Source organism: Myxocyprinus asiaticus, chromosome 46, assembly GCF_019703515.2.
Source record: "Myxocyprinus asiaticus isolate MX2 ecotype Aquarium Trade chromosome 46, UBuf_Myxa_2, whole genome shotgun sequence".
Lineage (NCBI taxonomy): Eukaryota > Metazoa > Chordata > Actinopteri > Cypriniformes > Catostomidae > Myxocyprinus > Myxocyprinus asiaticus.
The window spans coordinates 6,480,776-6,504,930 of record NC_059389.1 but is presented as its reverse complement, the minus strand read 5'-3'; the positions used below and the strand labels follow the sequence as shown (position 1 = coordinate 6,504,930).

At 40.3% G+C, this 24,155-nt stretch overlaps 1 protein-coding gene across 2 annotated transcripts in view; it reads right to left on the bottom strand.

Moving 5' to 3' along the window:
- Positions 1 to 430: 430 nt before the first annotated feature.
- peak1 (pseudopodium-enriched atypical kinase 1) overlaps positions 431 to 24,155 on the bottom strand; it is a 44,494-nt gene continuing 20,769 nt past the window's right edge. For both annotated transcript variants that reach the window (XM_051689847.1, XM_051689848.1), the window contains exons 2-5: positions 10,251 to 13,515; positions 7,706 to 7,923; positions 5,157 to 5,890; positions 431 to 4,593 (exon numbers count right to left, since the gene is read on the bottom strand). In XM_051689847.1, coding sequence (XP_051545807.1) covers positions 3,436 to 4,593; positions 5,157 to 5,890; positions 7,706 to 7,923; positions 10,251 to 13,429 — 5,289 coding nt within the window. In that variant the 5' untranslated portion in view covers positions 13,430 to 13,515 and the 3' untranslated portion in view covers positions 431 to 3,435. The remainder of the gene's footprint in view (positions 4,594 to 5,156; positions 5,891 to 7,705; positions 7,924 to 10,250; positions 13,516 to 24,155) is intronic.

The window sequence follows — 24,155 nt, the reverse complement described above, 5'->3', positions numbered from 1 at the left end:
TTACCTTTTTTAAAGATTGCCCAATTCAATTAGATGGAAATTCATAAAATTGAAATAGAATCTGAAAAAGCCTGTCAGAAAGCCTGACTGGTCAAGAGGATACATTTATTATTTCCCATGCAAACCTGAAAACTCAACAAAATCATTATTCATGTGTTTTGCTTTTGTAAATAAATCAGTCCTTAATTCGGTCCATTTTTAAAAGCTGAAATACATTATCATGAAATATGTTGTGTGTCTGTGTGTACTAAAGGAATATTCCGGGTTCAATACAAGTTAAGATCAATCAACAGCATTTGTGGCATAATGTGGATTACCTAAAAAAAATCAACTTGTCCCTCCTTTTCTTAAGAAAATTAAATGTGGGTTCCAGTGAGGCACTTACAATGGAAGTGAATGGGGCCAATCCGTAAATTATAAAATACTCATTGTTTCTAAAGTATACCCACAAGACATAAACAATATGTGTGTTAACATGATTTTAGTGTGATAAAATCACTTACTAACCTTTTCCGTGTAAAGTTTTATCCAATTTTACAACTTTTTGACAAGACGACATAAACCCTAAAAACAACCATTAAAATGATTTAAACAACTTTACAGCTCAAATAATACACAAGTTTTAACAGAAGAATTAATGTAAGTGCTTTTATAAAATTATACATTGCTTCACATTTCTGCCTTTAAACCCTCCAAAAATTGGCCCCATTAACTTCCATTGTAAGTGCCTCACTGTAACCTCGATTTTTGCTTTTTAATATTCTTATTTTAAATGATATTTTGTGGTAATCAACATTATGCCACAAATGCTGTTTGTTGAGCCTGGAATATTCCTTTAACAGATGCAAGAACAGTCATAGTGTGTGTTTTGGAGGTGTGAATCATAAAAATGCTGAGACATGAGGAAATGACACAGCGGGCATCAGATTACACACTTGGAGAGTGAAGTGTAGGTCCATATTGCATAAGCATGGGTGATTTCTGCACCCTCTAGAGGCAATACACAAAAACAGCAGGATTTTAACATACACTTTATAGGGAACACAAAAACACTTGGTTTAAAAACATTCATATTATATTATGAGCAGTTAACTCAGTAATGGAGAGCTAAATACCATGAGATATGCATGTAGGTAAAAAGCAGTTGTGAAATCATCACTGGCAATAAACATTTGTAAATAACAGTAAATACATAATTTCTGTGAAATGATGTTGATTGAATAAAATCAGATAAACTGAAGGTGGATGAGCAAAAACACAAACGTTCTCTCACAAATGCACACACTTTCTCCAGGTTACAGACATCTGCTGACACTTTCATCAAGTTAAAACTCCTGTAATGATCTTTATAGTTTTCAATAAACTCAAATTATTATATACAAATATATTGCTCTCTGACTACCAAAAACAAGCCTACGCTGTGACCCGCAAACATTCAGCACAACACACACCATATTCTCTCTCACACACACACACACACAATATGTTTGCTTCTTTTTAACAAATTGATGGAACTGGAACTGCCGCTTTGGAAATGGAAGATGCGCTATTGGGTGTAAACTAATGGTCCCGCTCTCCTTTTATGACTGACAGAGACAATCCAATGACCTCACATGAACCATTTCTAATGCACCATCAATCATGAAATACCTTTTTCTTCTGTAAATATCCAAACAACCTGCTGTGGGTGGTCTATCTACATGCTCGAACACAAACTATAGTATAAAATAATATGACTGCTTCAGACTAATGCTTCTCACTCCATCAAATATCCTTACATACACTCTCACACCTCCTGGGGTTTGATCTATGAGCTCTCGCTCTCGTTAATTATGTGCCAAACTGAAGCAGGAAGATAAAAGAATAACACCATGCTGAGAATATCAAGTGCATTAAATATACTGTATCTTAAAATACTGTAACAAAATGAACACTATTTAATGATTGCACATAAATCAAAGAAAGGATTCACAAATGTCCAGAATGCCTAATGACATTCCGGCAAGGTCATAAGGTCAGGGTTTGGGTTGTCCTAAAAATGTTCAATTTCTGCAGGTGTGGACACTACGATCATAATCTGGAGTGACTCTAGTTTGATCAGTTCAGCGCCTTCCAATCTCTATGATTCGAATGCTCGTCTAAGAACCAAACTGCATTTATTGTAGTTGCATAAGGACACTTTCTTTATGAGGGAGATTATTAGAATATTCTTCTTGATTATGTAAAATGAAAAATATCTTTTGTTCTGTGTTTTTCAGAGTGTTTAGTCTTTGGTAAACTTTACAGTGCTCTTGTTATGGTAGAAAAATATCTTAATCTAATCTGTAACCTCAAACTAATCTGTATGATTCGATCAGATCCTGATATAACAACATATGAGTGAAATGACTGATGAAAGTTTGTTTCCGTCCTTGTTTCTCTTTCTCACACAAACACACACACATATAGATATATAAAGTAAGGCATGTTATAAATTCAAATCCATTCATTTATTCATTCAGTGAACTAATGTTCGTTTTTCTCCACAGACGTACACTATCTTGCAGTGACACCTTAGGCCCTTAAACACACTGTAATATGTTACAGTTACTGTATTTCTATAATCTGAATTTAATGAGTGACTGGAATCTTGATACAGCTGATGTCGGATCAGTGGTTTACTGCTGATATATTCACGAGTCCCTACAGCAGAGTCAAAAGCCAAACTAAACACACCGCCAGAAAACCCACAACACGCACACATACACACAAAATTTATGCAGTTTTACTTTGTTCAAAAAAGCAGCTCTATAAATGTGCCATTATCTGTAAATATGACTTCACGTTGCCACTTTTCATCTTGTAAACTGGTTTGTTTTGACTCATGTTTACTCTGCACGGTAAACCAAATGCAAACACATTCAATAACAAATTAAAATTATTAAAAAAACCTCACACATCTGTACAGCGCACGTGTGCACATGTCCCAGCCTGTGCCACAGAGTTCATTGGTCACTACAGAGCGCAACAGTCAGGTTCCGGAAGTAAACATGCCATTCATTGTCTCGATAGGCTAATTGGTTTTTTTAACAATAACTTATAAATCTTTAAATACAGACCTAACATGAACTCCGAGATTGTTAATCGAGCAATATGCTTCGGTTGATGTTTTATATTTTTCAATGGTTTTAAATTTGATTGCATCATTTGCAATACTTCATGGGATTGTAGTTCATGCCCTCATGAAAGACGTTAAATACACAGTCTTATAACTTTGTCTTTATGTCCGATTTTCAAATACTTTTTTGCTTAAAAGCAAAATTGGAATGTTGTAATTCACCTTGGAGCTGGTTGTTTTTGCATGGAAGAAATATTTTGGAACTAAATTGCCTGAAAATGTGGGCGGGCACTGTTGCGCTCCATTGCAACGTCATTCTGCGGCGGGATTGGCTGCGATCAGATAAGCACGCCCTGTGGTTGCTGCAGGATTTTGATCACTCTGCTGAGAGACTCTGTGGTAGCGAAGGCCAGATACTGACAGCACAACCAGTCCTCGAGACTCACGCCACAACCCGAGTCCAAAGAACGCTCAGCAAATTTGATCATCATCAGCGTTCGCTTCAGGTCCAACCAGTTCTGTAGGACAACGTGGCGTTGGACAGGCCCGGCACCAGGGTTCAACGAATTGAACAGATCTTCTCGTGGACCCCAAAGTAGACACTGTAGACATGCCCGGGCGTCTGCCATCAGGATGCGCTCGGAAGGGTTGGGGTTGAGCAGCAATGCTGCGAGCTGTTGAAGGCCGTTCGAGTAGAGGGAACGCAAGGGAAACTGGGGTAAATCAGAGCTGCAGTATTCTCTCTCTTTGAGTTGCGGACTTTCATCAAATGGGTTTGGCCGATGCAGCATTTCATAGATCAGTATCCCGGTCTGGAATTCATCACATTTGCGATACTGAGTGGCAGAGAGAAGCTCAGGAGCAAGACGGGACTGGTCTCGGATCGAAGCGGGTTCCAGCACCACGTTCTTTAGTTTGGCCTGAGAGAAGTTGCTGATGATGAGACGGGCGGGGCAAGCAGAAGCAGCTGCAGAGGACGGTCCAGATGCAGCGTTGTTGTTGGGTTCCAGCGACTCCAGGTTCCAGGGGTTGCTGGGCTGGGAGTGCACCAGTAGGAGGTTCTCAAGTCGCAGGTCGCAGTGCGTGACATGGTAAGGTTTCATGTGCTCTAGTCCCGCACACAACTGCAGTAGCAGCAGACACACTTGACGTTCGTACAGCTCAGGGTTTCGTGAGTGACGCTCTACGCCCTCACGTACAAAATCAGCCACCGTCTGAAATGGCACCTCACGTGTGATCACCACAACTCGGCTGCACAGTTTGCCACCTGCTGCCTCGGCATGATCCTCCTTTGCTTTTGCCTCCTCTCCTCTTTCCGTACTGCCTCTCTCATCATCTCTGTCCTCTTCTTTCTCCCAGGGCAGCAGGCGGGCTGGAACGTCTGCCAGGAAGTGGCCGCAGTCCTGCTGGATGTTGAAGTGGACGGCAATACTCTGTCGAACTGCCAGACTGTGAAAAAACTGCTGCTGTGTCTCCTTCACCACACCTCTACAGATCTGAGCTCAGACAGAAAAAAAAACACGTTAATTAAAACCTTTACACCACACAATTGCTCTGTACTAAAACCTAGTGAGCTGCCTACCTAGGCAACATTTCTAGGCATCATTGGCACGTTCCCAATGCAAAGGCTGTTCTAAACAGTAGGCAGAAAAATTGCCTTGTTATGGTCAAAATCGAAGACAGCATCAGTGTATCCTTTGCTCATAAGGCAATCCAAGAATACACTGCGATGAGCTCAGTGAAAATTTCATCCATGACAGAGGATGAAATAATAATAATTTTTGTACTCAATATCTGAGAGGTACCGATAGAAAACAGTTGAATGTACTAAAATCAGCTGTGAGCATTAATCGAGTCAGAGTTGCTGCCCATGATGAGCATCTCAAATCAGTTAATTATGAGGTTCCATTTAAATTAGAATGCTGCCTTAGAAGGTTGTTGCCTATGTAGACACTACACAGCGAAGTAGGGCTTGAAACAAAGCTTATAATTTTTCTTTGTCTCTCTTAAGCATCTGTTTATCTCATGTATGTATGTATGTGTAAGGCTGAAGTTTTACCTTGACAGCATAGTTCATCAGAGGTTCTTTGGCAAAAGATGCCATGTAGTAAACGGCATCTCCTGCCTCACAACACGGTTTTCCTGCAGTCAGCCGAAAGTGAGACCAGCTGTCCGTCCCAAAGCGCAAGTGATCTTTTTGTCCAGCCATGAATCGATCTTCACATCTTGATGCCAGTTTGCGTAACGTATCCGTGTGCAGCCCTCGAATTCTCCCGACCACTTCCTCCCAGCTCTCCATCCCTCTATAAACCACCTGTTTCTGTGCTTTAGCGGGCCTCCCAGCCCCTCGCGTCCTGGCCGTTAGACTTTCTGTACTGCGGTAGCCACGACGATCACAAGCCTGCATGAAGCTGCTATTGGTCAGACAGGACAGGCTCCGCCCACCTGTGGGACGCTCCAGGGAATCTCCAGATTCATCAGGATGTCGTGCCTCTGAGCTAAGCGAGGAACTTTGACTGGCCGTATCCCATGTGGACTCAAGATCGTAGAGTGGATTGGCGACACTCAGACTGGTTCCGCCTGGTTTTGCCTCTCCTTTGGGCCGCGGGGCTGCGAGTTCTCTACCTAGAGCAGATGGTTCTGTATGAACACGTGGGACTGACTTTTTGGGCAGGGGCGGAGGGGTGGCTTTAGAGGTGGGTTCGCTGACCTCTGGGTCAGAGGCTGAAGTGTCATCAGATGTTTTAGGATGTCTGGGATGTTTTACAGGGATCATGTTGGCCCTGGACTGGCCTGCCAAGAGAGAGAGTTGACAAACCTTAGGAGTGATCAAACTGAGCATGTGCATTGTGGTTTTACTGGATTTCCTTTTGAGAAGTTACCATCTTCACAATGCCTAACCTTGACAAAACCCTGACTCTGCCATCAAATGTGCCCTACATCTACAGCTTCTCTCTCTGCGAGATGCACAGTGAAAAAGCATTTCACACACACTACTCTGCTGGGACGAGTTAAAATGTAGGAATTATTTAATAGCATGGAACCTCATCTAACATTCCTCACTAATCTGCTTTAATCTCCGAATAATCTCAGACTGTGGCTTCTTCTGAGGCCCTTTTAGCAGGACGTGGAATTTGTAGGTCACGTCAACCAAACGGCCAACGAGTCAACAGTACAAAATTAGTAGCAGTAGTTTTAACCCCAAACTGATCAGTATGGCTGCAAAGTTCAGAGTTTATAAAGGTCTTCAGGGTTACAGTCATCAGATCTGAGAACATATAAAGCAAGAATTCAAAGTTCAACTCAGCAACAGATTGGTTGCTCTGAACCAAAATTCGATTCCTTCTAGATCTCTTATCGTATTTGTATTATTTTTCACCGATCCCGTACAATTGGTTCATTAACGACAATATTATCGTGACTATTAGTGTCACTGTAGCTACATTAAGATTTAGGTGGAGAAAATGTAATTTATGTTTTCACTGGCCAATATTTTTAACAAGTATTCACTGCCAACCAAAGTAAACCTCTTCTAATCATCTTGGTAATGATGATTGTGCAACAGTCAAATTTTATATAATAAATAGCAGTTTATTTTGGCAAATTAGGCTGTACTGCTTTCATACCAATTACAAACAGTAATTGGTATGAACAGTAAGTGCACTAGTCCATATGAACCATAACCCAGACCACCCGTTTCAAGCACACTTGGGTGCTATTCCATGTTGAAAACAGCTTTCACAACAATCAAATTAATTGAATTTTAAATACCAAATTGACTTGGTCTAGCTCTAATGTGAAAATGCCCTCAATGTCGGTCTCTGAAATCCAATTCCACTTTAACTCTGTCCATCAATAACAATGCAGAATTTATTTAAGCATCCTGCAGCAACTTACGCTTTATTACAGTAAAACTGTTCTGCAAAAACCCGGCAGAACAATCACATCGGTCTGCTTTCATCTTGACTAAATCAGCCAGTACTATCACGTCACCTTACAAAGAAAAAAATAAAGAGAAGACCAATCAAAGTCTAGATGCCTCAGAAACCTAGAAGTGTCCAGGCCATTCATATCAGCGTGTCTGAGCTCAAAATTCATTCTTTTAACTTACAATGTTTTTGCGACTAATAAAACTCCATGTAAATTGAATTGCTCTGATTATCTTTCGATCTCTTAGAGCTGTGGCCATTAAAATCTCCAAATGACTAAATCCCTAAGCTCCACACAGTGACTTCTGCCAGATCATGATATCTTGTATTTTAAAGGATCATAGTTGTACACTCCAACATCTAATTTATTCTTTATGGCTCATTCATAAGACCATAAACACAAAATGAGACAAGAGAGAGCGAGAGAGAGAGAGAGAGCGAGAGTGCGACGTACCTTTTTCGCCACAAACTTCGGAGACAAAATCAACTAAATCACATAAAATTGAGAGAACGAGTGAGAAGCGGTCTGATATTTATGGATCTAGAGATGCTCTGGACACGCTGCTGTCATGACAACCTAAATATATCAGCATGATCCGGCTGAATCAGGTCAGAACAAAAATCACGAACAGAGCACAGAAAGTGACCCATCAAACATCTCTGTGTGTATATGACTTACCCAGGTTTGTGTACGTAGCCCTGCAGCTGCTGGATGCAGGAGTGAGAGAGATGGTGTGAGCGGTTCCCTCTTCCTCTTGCTCTGCTTGCCTGCCGCTGTGTGAAGTGGGCGATGCTGGGGGCGGACAGCAGGCAGACTGCTCACGCAGGGGCGACAGCTCCAGCTTAGCAGGCAGCGAGGTGGCTGAGGATGTCTCAGTCTCCTGAACTGGAAGCTGACTGCATGAGGGAGAGAAAATAATTTGTTAGTTTACACACACATAGCAAAATTTGAATTTAAGCAAAATTATGTTAAATTTACTTGAACCCTGTATATATAATGCATTGTTTTGTTACACTTTATAATCAGTTTTATGCTCGTGAATAATTTTAACCACAGTTAATATCAAATAATATAAATAAAAGAAAAAAATTGTGATAATAAAAAATATATATATTTTGGTATACTTAATAGTCAGTTTTATGTTCTTGTGAATAATTTTAACCAAAATAAAATAAAAATGGCTGATAACTACGGCAGCTTGGCCATGTTTGTTAATTACAAAAAAATTTACAAAAAGTAAATTGCTGTCTTTAAACTGGGATTTGTATACATTATTCAGCATGATCTCTCACATTAGCCAACCTGCCCTCTTGATATCTGCATCAGCACTGGCCACTGAAATTTATTTATATTGTTTCATATAATAAACACTTACCTGTTTATAGTTTTACCTTTAAAGTGTATAATGCAATCACTGTAATGTAATTTACTATAAATGCTGTAATGAAAAAGATATCCCTAGTACATGACAATTTTAGTGAAAGATATATTAGTGTAAGTCTAATCGGCCATTCTTTTCAAAAATGGTGTCTGCTTGGCCAATTTACACTGTTAGCCTACCTCCTCATCAGTCATTAAAAACATTTCAGTCAACCACTAAATACAGGCTTCAAGTTAAGTTTTACCCAAAAGTTTTAATTCAAATATTGTATGAATGAGGGAGAGACCATTTTAGTTTAAGATTAAATTTTAATTAGCATGGTGACTTCAATCTGTCTTGGACTAATCACAAAATACACAAAACTGTCCTCTGCTTAGATTCCAAAGCATCCCTCCTATATCCCAGTGCCAACTTCACTGTCCTAAATAACCCATCTAGGAATGCTAAATCTAAAGTTTCTGCAGGCAGAGCATGTCTAGACATATAAAAATATTCTGCTCCATTAAGTTATGACACACAAGAAACGAAAGTCTATAATAACAAGGAAGGTGTTCTCTCCAAAATGAATATTAGATTCCAAATTCACATCAATTGCATATAACATTAATGCAAAAATATATATGATAACCCATATACTAAAAAAGTAAACAAAGCAGCACCAGAACAAAGCGGTTTTAAACTAATGAATGAGTAAATATCCAGTGTTTGAACTTGTCAGAAGAATCTGAACCAACGTGTCCCAAGTATCTCTCTCTTACGGAGACATTTAACACTCTACAAACACACACACAGAGACCAGCTGAAACAAACACTCGGTTAAGACCTTCAGTAAAGTGTTGGTCTATTTAAAAGTATTTGAGGTTTAATGTTACCCACTATATTGGCTCACAGTCACCCATTAGACACAGTAAAAATGTAATTTAAAGAAACAAGAATCTCTCACTTTCAAACACTTAATCAACAGAGACTCTTGAATTCTGTTTTTACTTTCTCCTTCTCCTCTCTTTCCTGTAACATACGGTCTGAATGTTTTTTCTCCACATGATTAACCCTTAACAGTACAATACCTGTGGCTATTCGTCAGCTCACAACTGAAATATCAGGGTCAAAGTACACACGGTTCACGTCAGCACATTACAGTTAAGTGTACAATCTAATGTGACAAAGGAAGCTGTTTCAACCATCTGACAAAGAAAACTACTAATCATACTACTACTTTGTACTGTTAGTAATAACAACCATATAATTAATGTGTTGTGGCAAAACCTACTCCATCAAATCTGAACATTCTTGGACCCCTAAATGATTCCATTGGATAAAATAACTTTTTTTGGGGATACTCTATTTGGTATCCAAGTACAAATCCTAAAATATAGTTTGTATCTAGCAAAATATGCTAAACTAGCATACATAATGCAAGTTACTACACATAAACATAGCAAACATTTGAGTAGAATTTTGTGCTCCCATGGTTTGATGTTTTACCCTTTTGTCTTAAATTAAAATAATTAAACATTCAGACAATAACCACTGTATTAGACAGATGAAATAGAATCACTGTTTAATCATGACTGTATCAATCTGATCACCCACAACAGCATAGACTTTTTGAAGAGGCATTAAAACAGCAACCCCTAGGTGTCCAATGAGGGCAACATTTGGCCCAACACCAGCACAGCTGTGATGAAAATACTCATTTACCACTGGATTACGTGGATGCCAAGCAACAAGAAACACATATTCAGAGAGTAAAGCAGACAGGTAAGACCAGAGCATTTGTAACTAGATTAAAAAAAGAGATTAGAGGAAGAGAGAAAGAACTAACAGAAAAAGATAGCTTACTTCATGACTTTGCTTATAAGGAGACTGGCTCTGCTCTTGGGTGGAGCTGATAGGCTGGAAGCTCCGCCTTCCCCTGTAACATTTGAGGTCTCTTGGTGCTCCTCAACCCGAAGTTCTGCCTCTTCTCCACCCGTGATGCTCTCTGATTTATAAGTAAATATGATCGTAGGTTTCTGGTGAGGATCATCTGTCTTGGACTCAGCAAACCAGTGCTGTCTCTGTACAGGTGGAGGGGGCAATACGGTGATGACCGTACCATCTAATCCCAGCAGCTTCCCTTTTTCCTTCTCTCGCTCCATTTTCTCCTTCTGTTCATCCTCATCCTTCCGCCGGCGGAAGAAGCTCTTGAAGGAAATCCAGCGCTTAGGCTTGTTGGCATCAGCTGAACGTCTGCCCTCTGCACCTGGGCTGGTCTCACCATCACTAGGCTTGGCCCCAGCTGGTTTGGTCCAGTTGCTAAAGTGTCTCTGGAGCAGGTTGCTTGAGTGGTAAGGAGAGGAGCTGGACCGGACTGGGGGGAACGGGGCACTAGGTTCAGATCTGGGGCTAGTGGGGGGGACAGCAGCAGAGGCACTCTGGGATTTGGGCAAGAGTTTGGATCGCGTCTCTTTGTGAGGTTCTGCAGAGCAGTGAAGTGATTTGGGTCTGCTAAGAGTGTCTCTGGAGGCATCTGGTGGAAGCGAGTAAAGCTCCTCTATGCTGCAGGTCTTACTTTTTCCTGCAGGGGAGTCTGGAGGAGATGGCGGTGGTTGAATTGAGGACACAATCTGAGACAGAACTGCACTTGCTTTCTCTCTCTGACCTGAACCTCTGCTGGATGTGACCTGGCCCTCTCTGCTGCCCTCTGGTGGCTGCTCACCACTTGGATTACAATTGTGATCCAGACTTCTGTGGGTCAAAACAGCAGAGGTAGGGCAGGGGCTCAGGTTACAAGCAGGAAAGGCAAAGAGACCTGTTGTGGTTCTGGCTTTACCATCGTTCACGGTCTGTGCTAATGCTGGGGTTGTCCTCAGTTCCCTGTTAGCAGTTGTGTCTGGTGAGTGCTTCAGCTGAGGTGTCTGCTCAGTAGGAGAGGGCTGTGCACTCTCAGAGGATGCAATCTCCTCATATGTGTGGCTGGCCACTCGCTCTCCTGACCCAGGCTTGGAATGGGGCAGCTCACCGTTGAGCCCCAGGAAACTCTTATACACAGCCAGGTTATCGTAAGCACTGGGATTTATTACGATGGGAACCTTCACTGCTTTCTTGGAGCTGCGTGCATATGCAGGCTCATCTCGGATAATGATGGGAAATGGGGGCATGCCGGCATTGTTGTAGCTGTTGAATTTGATCTCAGATAAGTTTGGGGATTTTGTTGGGACTGTTCGTGCAGAGCCGAAGCCTGCAGTCGGAGAAGTGGGGGCTGATTTGTGGTTGATGAGTCTTGGAGCGGCAATGCCACTTGTTAAATCAACTTTAGGGATCTTCTGTCGTGGGCTGGTGCAAGACGTCCACACCTCTTGGTAACGGATACTGCCAGGTTTTGTGCGAGAAGCACTAGGTCTTGCAGAGGCAGAAACTGCAAGAGATTGAGGCATTAATGGAGACAGTGAAAGGGATGGAGATGCCACAGGTGATACGGTAGATCTGGGGGACTGAGGGGAGGTGGGTGAGACAGGACTGGGGTCGGTGGAGGGGCTGAATGCAACACTGGAGCAGCCTGGCTTTGGAGTGCTTTCATTAGAGTGAGTGTGATTGTCTTTTGTGGCCATAGAGGCAGACACATCTACCACGGTGTAAGGCTTACAGATTGGAGCCTTCTCAAGATTCACCACTCGATAGGGCTTGGCCTGTTCCTCAGTTGGGCTGAAGCTGATGGTGATTGGCTGGCCAGGAAGGGCCTGTGGGAGAGCCCCACCCTCTCTTTGACTGTCTTCTTGTTCTTCCAGTCGGATGGCTAGAACAGCTTTGTGTGTTTCATTGGATTTTGGTGTGCTCAGTCCTCTGGCAGAATGTTCTTTGCCAGGTGACAATGGAAGACCATTTCTCTTGTCACCAGTGCACCTACTACTGCCTGTGCAGGATTCTTCGGGCAGAGAAGTCAAGGACTCAGGTGAAGTGGTGGACTCGGAGGTGGACAGAAAGCCACTGCCTTGGTGTTCAGAGCTGTATGAGAGAAGAGCAGGAGCTCCATTTGAGTCCACAGATGGGTATCCATTGAGAATCTCATCATAACTGTCATCGTAATCCACTGCACAGAATCTCTGCAGCGAGCGATTACGTAGAGGTACTGTATTCCATTTCTTCCCTACAGCGAAGGGAACTGGGGACAGCGTGGCTGCACGGAAATGTGCAAAACGAGGCTGACCTCGCATTCGGATCCCCATCGCTAACAACTCTTCATCACTTTCATCCCAACTGTCATGCTCTTCATCATCATCCTCATCACCACTCTCATTGTCCTCATCATCATCATCACCATCACTGGAGAACTCTGGATAACAGAAACGTCCTCCCTCTGAGCTGATAATCTCTGCACTGTCACTGAGGGAAACACGTTTCATAGCTCCTCGGCCACCACTCCCAGCATGGAAACAACTTGAAGCTGGAAGGCCCCTCTCTAACGAGCGCCGATACGAACTACAGATCCGACCACAGAAGTCATCTCTGCTGGAGCTTGGAGAAGATCCCAGACCAGCAATCTCTTTCAGCACATCCGTAAGTCCGCTGCTGTTGCTGCTAGCTGGCTGTGAAGGGACAGCACTATATGCCTCTGTCTGCCCAACTAAATCCTCTCCTTGATTGTTGTTTGTTCCTACAGGTCCTGTGCTATTCAGGCTGTTGTGATTCCAGACAGTGAAAGGTGAGGTCTTACTGACCTGCCCTCCCTCCACAAGCCTGGCCACATTTCCCTCAGAGTCCAGTCCTGGTGGGGAGCATGGCAGCATCATGGTGGGTTTCACCGCAATGGTAGGTTTTTTGGCGACAGGTGGGCGGACCTGGCCTGCACGTGACGAGGAGATGCTCCTCTGGCTGATGTTGGCAAGTTTGGCATTAGCGTTCGTTTTGATTTCATTGGCTTGCTCTAGAGGCCGGTGAAGGCTCTTGGGCTTAAAGCAGTTTGTGCACTCCCCTGGTTTCCAAACGTGCTCAGTGAAGGTGTTGCATGCAGACATGACTGCAGAGCAGTGCTGCAGCATCAATGAACAGGAAAACCATCCATCACACACACAAACTTTAGGCTGACTTTCACACCCACACAGTTTACAAACTGTGCTCTCAACACCTGCAAAAAAAAAAAAAAAAAAACACTGTCAGTCCGTGCTATTTTGACACAATAATATTATTGCCACCACATAAACATTAAAATGAAATAATTGTTTATATGTAGCATAAACAGTGAGGGTAGGTTGTGAAGAGAGTCTGCACTGACCACTCTTTTACAACAGGGGTCAGAGTTTCATTCAGTTTACCATGAAGTTCTAGCGTCTTTCTCTTTAACATACACACACTCACAAATACAGGTTGTCAGACACTCACAGGTCTATTTTTGTATCACATGCAATGCAAAGGAGTTGCAGGTAATCATAATGCCTTATGACATCCTGACAACACAGACCTACATAGACTCAAACTTGTATACCTATTGTGAGGGTCTCCTATAAAATATGGTAATTATAATTACTACATCCAAACCCGTAACTAAACCTGAGCCTGCTCTTCACAAGCACCTTTGGGCATTTTTAGATTAATTAAATCTAATTTGAATTAAGATATTAGCTGGTCTATTTATAAACCTTTTTCAGTCAGATTAAAGTGGTTTTTACTATATTTGTGAGGACACTTTCAGAAAATTGTACCACACAACTACATACAGCTGAATGATATCACAGAACTAATGTGTGTAATATGGTATTGTTTTCTACAATTGCATATACTGCAACAGAATAGCCCACTCAAAGCTCATTTCAGTGCTGTACATATGTGATACAGGAAAAGTGAATTAGAGAGTAAGGAGTATTTGTACACTTTTACAAACTAATTTGTGACCTGCTGTATGGCCTTTGTTCAGTGCAAAGTCTCTCAATGAGGGTCACAGGGGTCAGGTCTTCTATATTGCCATAGAACACCCCACACTCTCAAAACTGCAGACACAGCATGCACGCACGCATGCACGCACAGGCTTTCAAAACCCTACATTAAATCATAAGCAGAAATGCCCCATGCTGAATAGTATTTTTTTATTTTATGTATTAATAATTAATTAAAAAATGTTTGAGTTTAATTAAAGCTAGTGCAGTTAAATTACTTAGCAGGTCTGTACCTGTCGCCTATTTCAGAAATGCCACATATTTTAGAAGAGCAGTATCTGCAAATCATAACTAGAAGTAATCAAACCAAATATCATGGAAAATACATAGAGTTGGACAAAATGAACCTGTCTCTGGGTAGTTGACATAAAATAGACCTACTTTTGGAAAGTTGATACAGCATGAATCAACAGTACAATAGTGAAAAACTTTTAAAATATTTCACTATAAAGAAATAGTGACCAGTTATGCAATAGGACCTAAACATAAACTTTCCCTAATACATTCATATTAATATTAACCTAAAATCTTGATGTTGAAAAAAAAAAAAAGAAGAAAAAAAAGAAAAAAGATTGACATGCGTCAACTACACCTGTATAAATACAGCCATTGCAAAACTGAAGGAACAAAAGTTCCTTTTTATTGTCATGTGTGCATTAGTGAATGTGTGTTTGTGTCTAGGGGCAGATATATTTTGTGCTCTCTGCTAAATCCATCTACAGACTGAGAACAACATTCCATTGCACAACATCTGAGATTAATGAGAGAGAGAGAGAGGCAGGAAGCAAGAGAAAGAGACAAAGAGATTGAAAGAGAGAGAGAGACAGTATGTTCTCAGGACTTTCAAACAGATGGAGAAACATCTCTCCACCCTTCATTTCCCTCTGCAGAGTTCATCTCCTCTGTTCTTTTTTCCAAGATCATATGACTCTTGAGTATGCACTCAGCTTTATACAGCTTTATTAAAAGCCAACCGAACAATAAATAAAATACCAGTAAATAAATATACCTAATTTAAAATGGGCTAAAGAAAGAAAATAAAACCATCACAAATACATAAATTAAACAACAACTACAGTAATTTGTAGCTCTAACAGCCTCAGTTCCTATTCACTTTAATTGTATGGAAAAAGATGCAAAGAAAGTGAATGGGGACTGAAGCTGTAAGGGGTGATTCATGAACTATAATCATTGTGGTCTTGATCAAACAGACTGATCCTGTAATGAGTGTACTGTAAAGCACTTTGGATTAAAGACAAGCATCAGTTAAATTGTCTCCATCTCTCTGTCTCCAGAAATGTTATGTTTGCTGTTCTCTGGTTTCTTTACTGAATCTCTCTCATATTTCACATACCTGAGTGATGACATCACACAAACAAGTCAGATCTGAAACCCACCATAACACTTTCTCCAGAGCCACCGATGTGTGCAACGCTCAATGAATGAAAATATAGAGTTACAGCAGCTAGAGCAAATGTAGAGTTACAGCAGCTAGAGCAGAGCAGATAGAGTTATAGCAGCTAGAGTAAATCTACAGTTACAGCACTAGAGCAGATCTAGAGTTACAGCAGCTAATTCTTCATCTAGAATTAGGCTACAGTAACAAGAGCAGATCTAAAGTTACAGTAGCTAGAGCAAATCTAAAGTTACAGCAGCTAGAGCAAATGTAGAGTTACAGCAGCTAAAGTACATGTAGAATTAGGCTACAGTAGCTAGAACAGATCTAGAGTTACAGTATCTAGAGCAGATCTAGAGTTACAGTAGCTAGAGAAAATCTAGAGTTACAGCAGCTAGAGAAAATGTAGATTACAGCAGCTAGAACAGATAAAGAGTTACAGCAACTGGTGAAGGTAAACACAGCAGCTACAGCATATCTAGTTACAGCAGCTAAAGAAAATCTAGAATTACACCAGACAGAGCAGATACAGAGTTACAGCAACTAGAACAGATATAGAGTTACAGCAGCTATAGCATATGTAGAGTTACAGCAGCTATAGCATATGTAGAGTTACAGCAGCTAGAGCTGGTATAAAATTACAGCAGCTAGAATAGATATAGTTGCAGCTATAGTAGTTACAGTTACAGCAGCTAGAGCAGATATAGAGTTACAGCAGCTATAGCATATGTAGAGTTACAGCAGCTATAGCATATGTAGAGTTACAGCAGCTATAGCATATGTAGAGTTACAGCAGCTAGAGGAGACAGAGCACAGCAGCTAGAGCTGGTATAAAATTACAGCAGCTAGAGTAGATATAGAGTTACAGTAGCTAGTGAAGGTAAACAAAGCAGCTAGAGCAAATCTAGAATTCAAGTAGCTAGAACAAATCTAGAATTACAGCAGCTAGGGCAGGTAAACAGCTACAGAATCTGGAGCAAATGTAGAGTTACAGCAGCTAGATGAGACAGAGTACATCTTGAACATATAAAAAGTCACAGCAGCTAGAGCAGATATGGAGCTACAGCAGCTATAGCATATGTAACAGAGGTTAGTTCACTCTCCGTCTCTGTAGTGGATGTAACCCGATCCTTCCGATGGGTGAATATACATAAACCGCGGGTCCAGACGGCATTACGGGCCACGTCATCAGAGCATGCGCGAACCAACTGGCTGGTGTTTTTACGGACATTTTCAACCTTTCCCTCTCCTTAGCTGTCGTCCCCACATGCTTTAAAACATCCACCATTGTGCCTGCACCAAAGCAATCCAAAATCACTTGCTTAAATGACTGCCGTCCTGTTGCTCTGACCCCCATCATCAGCAAATGCTTTGAGAGACTAATGAGAGATTACATCTGCTCTGTGCTGCCTGCCTCACTGGACTCACTGCAGTTTGCATACCGCAACAACCGCTCCAATGATGATGCCACTGCATCTACACTACACAGTGCTGTCTCCCACCTGGAAAAAAGGAACACATATTTGAGAATGCTGTTTGTAGACTACAGCTAAGCATTCAACTCCATAGTGCCCTCCAAGCTGATGTGAAACTCCAGGCTCTGGGCTTAAACAGCTCTCTGTGCAGCTGGATCCTGGACTTCCTGTCAAGCAGACACCAGGTGGTTAGAATGGGCAGCAACATCTCATCATTGACCCTCAACACTGGAGCCCCGCAGTGCTGTGTTCACAGTGTATTTTTATTGTATACAGTCTTCTTATTTTGTGTATACTGTATATTGTATATTTTTAGGTGTATATTGTGTTGTGTAACAGATGTGTAAACTGTGTTGTGTAAATCAGATTTTTATTGTAATTGTCATACGGCTATGTTGCTCGGAACCGCACCCAAGACTTTCACCCACTGTTGCACTTGTGTATATGGTTGAGTGACAATAAAGGGATTTTATTTTTATTTTGTAGAGTTACAGCAGCTAGAGCAGGTATAAAGTTACAGCAGCTAGAGCAGATATAAAGTTACAGTAGAGAGTGAAGGTAAACACAGAAGCTAAAATAAATCTATAATTACAGCACAGAGCAGGTAAACAGTTACAGCAGCCAGAGCAATCTAGAGTTACAGCAGCTAGAGCAGTAGTGTAGTCTAGGGCATACGCAGGCATACGCCGTATGCCCACCTATCTTTCTAAGGATTTTGCGTATGCCCACCTAAAATAAGTGATGATACGTATGGCTGCAAGTACAACGTGTAGGCTTTTGATCCGGAACTTTTTCAATCTAATAACACGATGCAGCAGAACCACTGAGTGAATTGTGTTTTTTTTTTTATTATTGTTTTTTTTTTTTTAAAGTGTACAAAGATTGTCTCTAAATGTGCACGGAGCAGCAGGAGGTGGGAGTGCAACTGATCAGGGCTCTAGACTAAAGAAATTACTTAGGAGCCACTGGCTCCTAAACTGAAACATTAAGGAGCCAAATGGCTATTTTTAGTCACCAAATCACAAAATTGCTCGATTTAGACTGCTGTTCAGAAACAAGATAGAAAGCAGAAGAAAAGGAAGACAGCTGATAACCCATTAATTGGAGGTTTAATAAACAGTATATAGTTGAGAAGTTTGCATTTCCTTTTGTCTCATAAATGTTCACACCCCTTTCATAATTTATACAAATGTAAGAGATAAAATGTTTTTTTTTTTATTTTATACTGCTCTTCACAATCTACATTACAGATAATTACATAAAGTATAGTATGTATATAGTAGTGTGTTGTCTTCCTGAGCATCAATGAATGTTTGCACCTCGTGTAATAGTTGTGAAGTGTCAAAAGCTTGATCTCATATATATATATATATATATATATATATATATATATATATATGAGATACGGGACTTTTAATTATAAAGAAGCCCAAAATACACATGGGACTCTTATTTTGAAATGTCTGCACTTCAGTTGTGAGCTCACTGATGGCTGATTTGATGAGAATGTGAATCTGATTCAAACTGCTAATCTGAGCTCCTGAGTTCAAACCCTCAGTTCTTTTTGGGTGATTAATGAAAAAGATCCGGTTCAAAAGAGTAATTTGTTCACGACTCTCTTGTTCTGAGTTTGTTGTTGAGTACAGTACAGCGAGCTCATCAGAAACAGAATGGGTGAAAAAGAGCACATGACACACTAATGCGTGCTCTAAAGATGTATTCAGTAACTCACAAGATGATATCTGATGAAACCGCATATGAACGCACACAACCCGACTGCTGCAAATGGCCTGTAACCATAATTTGCGCTGTCAATTTCCCTGCTAAACGTAAATAAATACATTTAAATTTAACTTATGCAATTAATCTTTGTGAAAATACTCCATGTTATTGCACCCGTGCTAGTTTTTGATGCTCTTTGCAGATGCTAGACAACTGTGTCCCGTAATTATATCAAATGTCTTTTTTGTGTGTGTCTTTTACTGCTGTTGGTGGTGCCTTTTTCTCGTGATATCAAAAGTATTTAAATTTATATTTCAAAGAAGGAAAACAATTTAACTATACACAGAAAAGTACATTATAGTACACGAATAAAACAAATAATCGTTAATTTTTTCGTAGGCTATACTGTATATGGTAATACAAGACAACGTGTTAACATTATTGAAAAACAAATCAGATTACCTGTGGCACAAGGCTGCTTGCATTTGTAATGTTGCTTACAGATAATAATAATAATAATAATAATAATAATAATAATAATAATACAACCATTTAATACTACAAAGTGCGCCTGTGTGTGTGTGGGAATCATAGTACAGAGCAGAGCGGCACCTCTTGTTCATTCTGTAGCATGCAGCACATGTGACTGTATATCATTTAATTAAATTACATCTGTTTAATGATCACACTTGGCCATATCCAGAGGTTTTTTTTTATTTTACTTTCAAACGGTCATTGATTTCATCTCAAATTTGTCGCATCTCATATAATTTTGCTGATAGACATGATATGACAGCATACTGTAATATGGTACCGAAATTAGCAACAAGATGATTTTTTGGTATCGCGATACGTCGTTAGTAAACCGTGCAACCCTAACTTGAACACACTCATATAAGCTATACAATGCTTAACAGTTTATTGCATATTATGTATGTATTAGTTTATTAATTAGAGTAATTTTCATAGTAGCTTAATGAAAGGACCATTAATAAGGCCTAGAAATTTAAATACATATTTAACATCAAGTTACCATACCATGGTTCTTAGTTCTTCTGTGCATCATGCCAGCAAGAAACTTACCCTGATATACATTTTGTAAATTCATGTGGGACTATAATTACAACAACCAAAAAAAAAGATTTTTTTTAATGGAAAAAATAAATTTTTTACACAATCTAGAGTTACAGGAAAAGAACAGATATAGAGTTACTGCAGATAGATCAGGTATAGACTTACAGTAGCAAGAGCAGATATAGAGTTAGAACAGATATAGAGTTACAGAAGATACAACTAACAGAGTTTCGGTAGATAGAGCAGGTTTAGAGTTACATCCTGTCTACACCGGAAGCGATTCCCATTCTTATCAATGGCGCTGTCTACACTGGAAGTATCCCTTGCGGCATGTCGCGTAGCGCCGACAGTAAATGGATGCCCTGTTCTATTGCTGATCATTACAGTCCAAGAAAACCAGCTTGAACAGTGTTTTTAAAAGATGCTTAGAAAAAAATCATCAGATTCATTTTCTTCAGCTTTTCTGTGAGCTGACAATCTAGCGCTCTGGTGCCAATGCACACACACAGGCGTGCCAATGCACACACAGGCGTGCCAATGCACAAATACATATACATAGCTTATTACCACATTAATATGAACAGAACTGGAGATACTGGACAGAAAATGGCATGACCAACTAATTAAACCAAAACCAACTGAATGGGGATGTTCATTTCAGGGCGCTGCACAGACATTTTGAGGGGCAGTGGCTCAAACTGAGAAAAAGGGCACTCCCTCAACTTTCTTCACACCCATATATAAATCTCTTTGATGCATGTGGAAAAAGCAACTGCAAAAAGAATATATGCTAATGAAATTACTTTCTACAGAGGGGCACCTCAGCCCAAGAGAGCAAAGGGGCAGTGGCTTGGGCCACTGTAGCCACCCTCCTGTGCACATCCCTTATTCATTTTATTACAGAGGTGTGTGTGAGTGTGTGTGTTCAGTGGGCTAGTAAAAGACTGATTGGAACCAACTCAACACCACTGGCAAGTCTTGCTGGGTTACCATGGCAACCTAAAAGCACATGCAATCAAACCTGAAATGTTTTGCTGTTTCCAAAATTACTCTTCTTCACAACTTGCAGCCAAGCACATCTCCATGGTATGAGTGATAATTACAGCACCTTTCAAAGAACTCACCCTTATCCTGAATACGGAAGTGTTCCATGATTCATAACAAACGCCTGTTTTCGCTTCCTGGTCTCTAGTGTTCTCACTCTCATCGGTGTATGTTCTTAGTAGATAATGGGATGTTTAGTGTATTAAGTTTGTAAAAATTGTCAAAAAAGGCATGTGGCTTCATAGTTATGATACTTTAGAGCAGGGTTTCTCAATGGGGGCGTTCAAAGGATGCCAGGGGGCGCTGAGAGCAAATTAGTAGAGAGGGGGGCCTTAGGTTACAAATGGGGGCATTTATCAGTCATAATAATCAAATCTAACGTCAAGTTCCTCTTTGCATTAAAACGTTTATCAAGACTTGGAGTATATCAATTGGTTCTCAATTATACGGGTTGATACGCATTTGTACCGTGGTTCATCTGATTTTGAAGTCTAGCAACGCATATGAAGTATCTGGTTTAGCAGCGTCAAATACACAGGCAGAGGCACAACCTCGGCTAATGCACCTGTTTGGCTCTGTAGATGGATATGGCTCAATGGACAGAGCAGTGCGAGTGCAAAGCTCTTAAAGCTCGAGCTCTTCTTAGTCTTTTAGTTCCTCACTTGTCAAAGTTTTAGGAGTGGATGGATGCCGTGAAACTATGTTATCAAAGCCAACAACTGCACAAGTTGAACCTAAACTAATTTTTACTCCAACTAACACTTAAAATTGCTGTTATTCATTTGGAATGCCTGTATTGGTAGTTTCTCATGGACAGCGGAACTAGAAAAAAGTCCAGCAGCTTTTAGAATCATCATGGCACTGGTTAGTGGTTAGTCAGTGAAACTTCGAATAGTTCACCCGAAAAAACATGTCATTATTTACTCACTCCCATGTAGCTCCAATGTATAAGGCAAATTTATTTATTTGTGAAAACTCTTACAGAGATTTTAGGCAGAATGTCTGAGCTTCCGTTTTCGTTACAATCTGGAAAGTAGATGGCTCCAAGATCAGCCTGATCCCATGGATAACAAAAAAGAAGCTGATTTTTTTAGGCTCCTCTACAGTGACTCATCTGAGACCAACTACACGCAATTACAATAAACAACAGCACCTGCTAACACATCATTAATCTCCATCTTTCTGTTATGAATGCGAATGGTGCTCATGGGCTTTTAAAATAGAAAATATGATTGAAAGAGCATCCACATAAACAAACACTCAGAAAAAGTACTTATAACATGATCTCCTGTATGTTCCTAAACAAATTAGCCTAAGAAACCAGAGTCGGTGGGAAGCAGAGAGAGAGAAATTGGAAAAGACATTAGGGGTAAGATCCATTAGGAAAAGTTCTTTGCCGTCTAATGATGTTTAAATGAATCCTCTGGTACAGGATGCTACTCAATGACCAATGGGATCTTCAGGGTTCTTGGGACAGCAGAAACCATTCTCTATCAGTGTAATGCAAAATGCAGTACAGAGTCTTTACGTTCCTTCAGTCATCACTGATGGCTGCTGGTGTTTGGCTCCCTGTTGTCTAATTGAATCTCAAGTATGATGAGTGCATATTCAGCCACAGAGAATGCATCATGGGAACTTACAGTTTCATGCTGCGCTTGTGGACAATTGCATAAACAATCTTCCACTGTTAGCCTTTTCTTTCAGGTTAACTACTGTCATGGCGAAGCAACAATTTGAAGAGAATCTTTCTGGGCATCTTGATTTTGCCACAGGTCGAAGTATACTTCGGTTTTCCACGTGCTGGTATGTTTCGCGTAAGGATGGGCATGAGTACTCGGAAGTGACAGCAATGAATGATCATGAAAGCGATGATCGTTTATGATCAGGTGGGACGTGACTTTTTACTTAATTCAAAATTCGGTGATAAATATACACAAACGTGTCAGAGAGGGGCCTTATTCTTATTTTGATTATGTCACGATTTTCGGCAGTACCTTTGCTAAAAGAATATAACTAAGCAGTCATAGTGCTCGTCGAACGCGTCCATATAGGCTCACGGTCAAAAAAGTTTACTTTAAAGGATGTGCACTAGACTGTGTGCAAGACAGAAATATGAAGTAAACCCTAGCCTTAAAGGAATAGTTCACCCAAAAATGAAAATTTGCTGATAATTTACTCACCCTCAGGCCATCCAAAATGTATCTGAGTTTCTTTCTTCATCAAAACAGAATTTAAGATTTTTAGGATTTCATATAAGGCCTCCTCCTCTAAACAATGCCTTGGAATGGAATGTCCTCCATTTTTTGACGGTCCAAAATGCATATTTAGGATGCATTAAAATAATCCACACGACTCCAGTCGACAAATAAAGTTCTTCTGAATGCAAACGATTGATTATTTTTAGAAACAAAACAATACTTTTTAACTACAAATGTTCACTTCCGTACATCTCTGTGATGCGTGCTCATGAGAGGAATGACGTAAGCTCATTGGTAAGGTCACGCGTCACGTGGAGGAGGAGGCAGGAAACATTTGTAGTTAAAAAGTATAAGTATTTTTTAGTTTCTAAAAATAATCAATCTTTTGCATTCAGAAGAACTTTATTAGTCGTGTGGATTATTTTGATGCACACTAAATATGCATTTTAGACCGTCAAAAAATGGAGTACATTCACTTGCATTGTTTAAAGGAGGAGGCCTGAAATGAAATCCTAAAAATCTCAAACTCTTTAATTTCAAAATAAATGTCCACTTTAACAAATTATTGATCATCTTTGTCCTGTAACCTTGTTCTAATATCCAACTGCCAAGTTAATTTTCTTGTAATCTGATTTAACACTGTCTAAACTTCACTTTCTGAACACAGAGATGGTCAGCCTTTTTACTAAATTAAATGGAAACAACAATGTTTCTCATGTTTAACAGTGTTATAAGAAGAACAGGTTCAGTCTGATGCAGATTAATCGTTGTTTATGTGTGCGTGTATCATCAAAGGATGTAAGATTCCCTCAGTGAGCTGCATAAAGGATCAAAGCTTTACTCTAATCACACAGTGAATAATAATGAGAAAACTCACACACACGTGTGCACACTCACATTGACATCCCCCTGGAGTGTGCATGCAG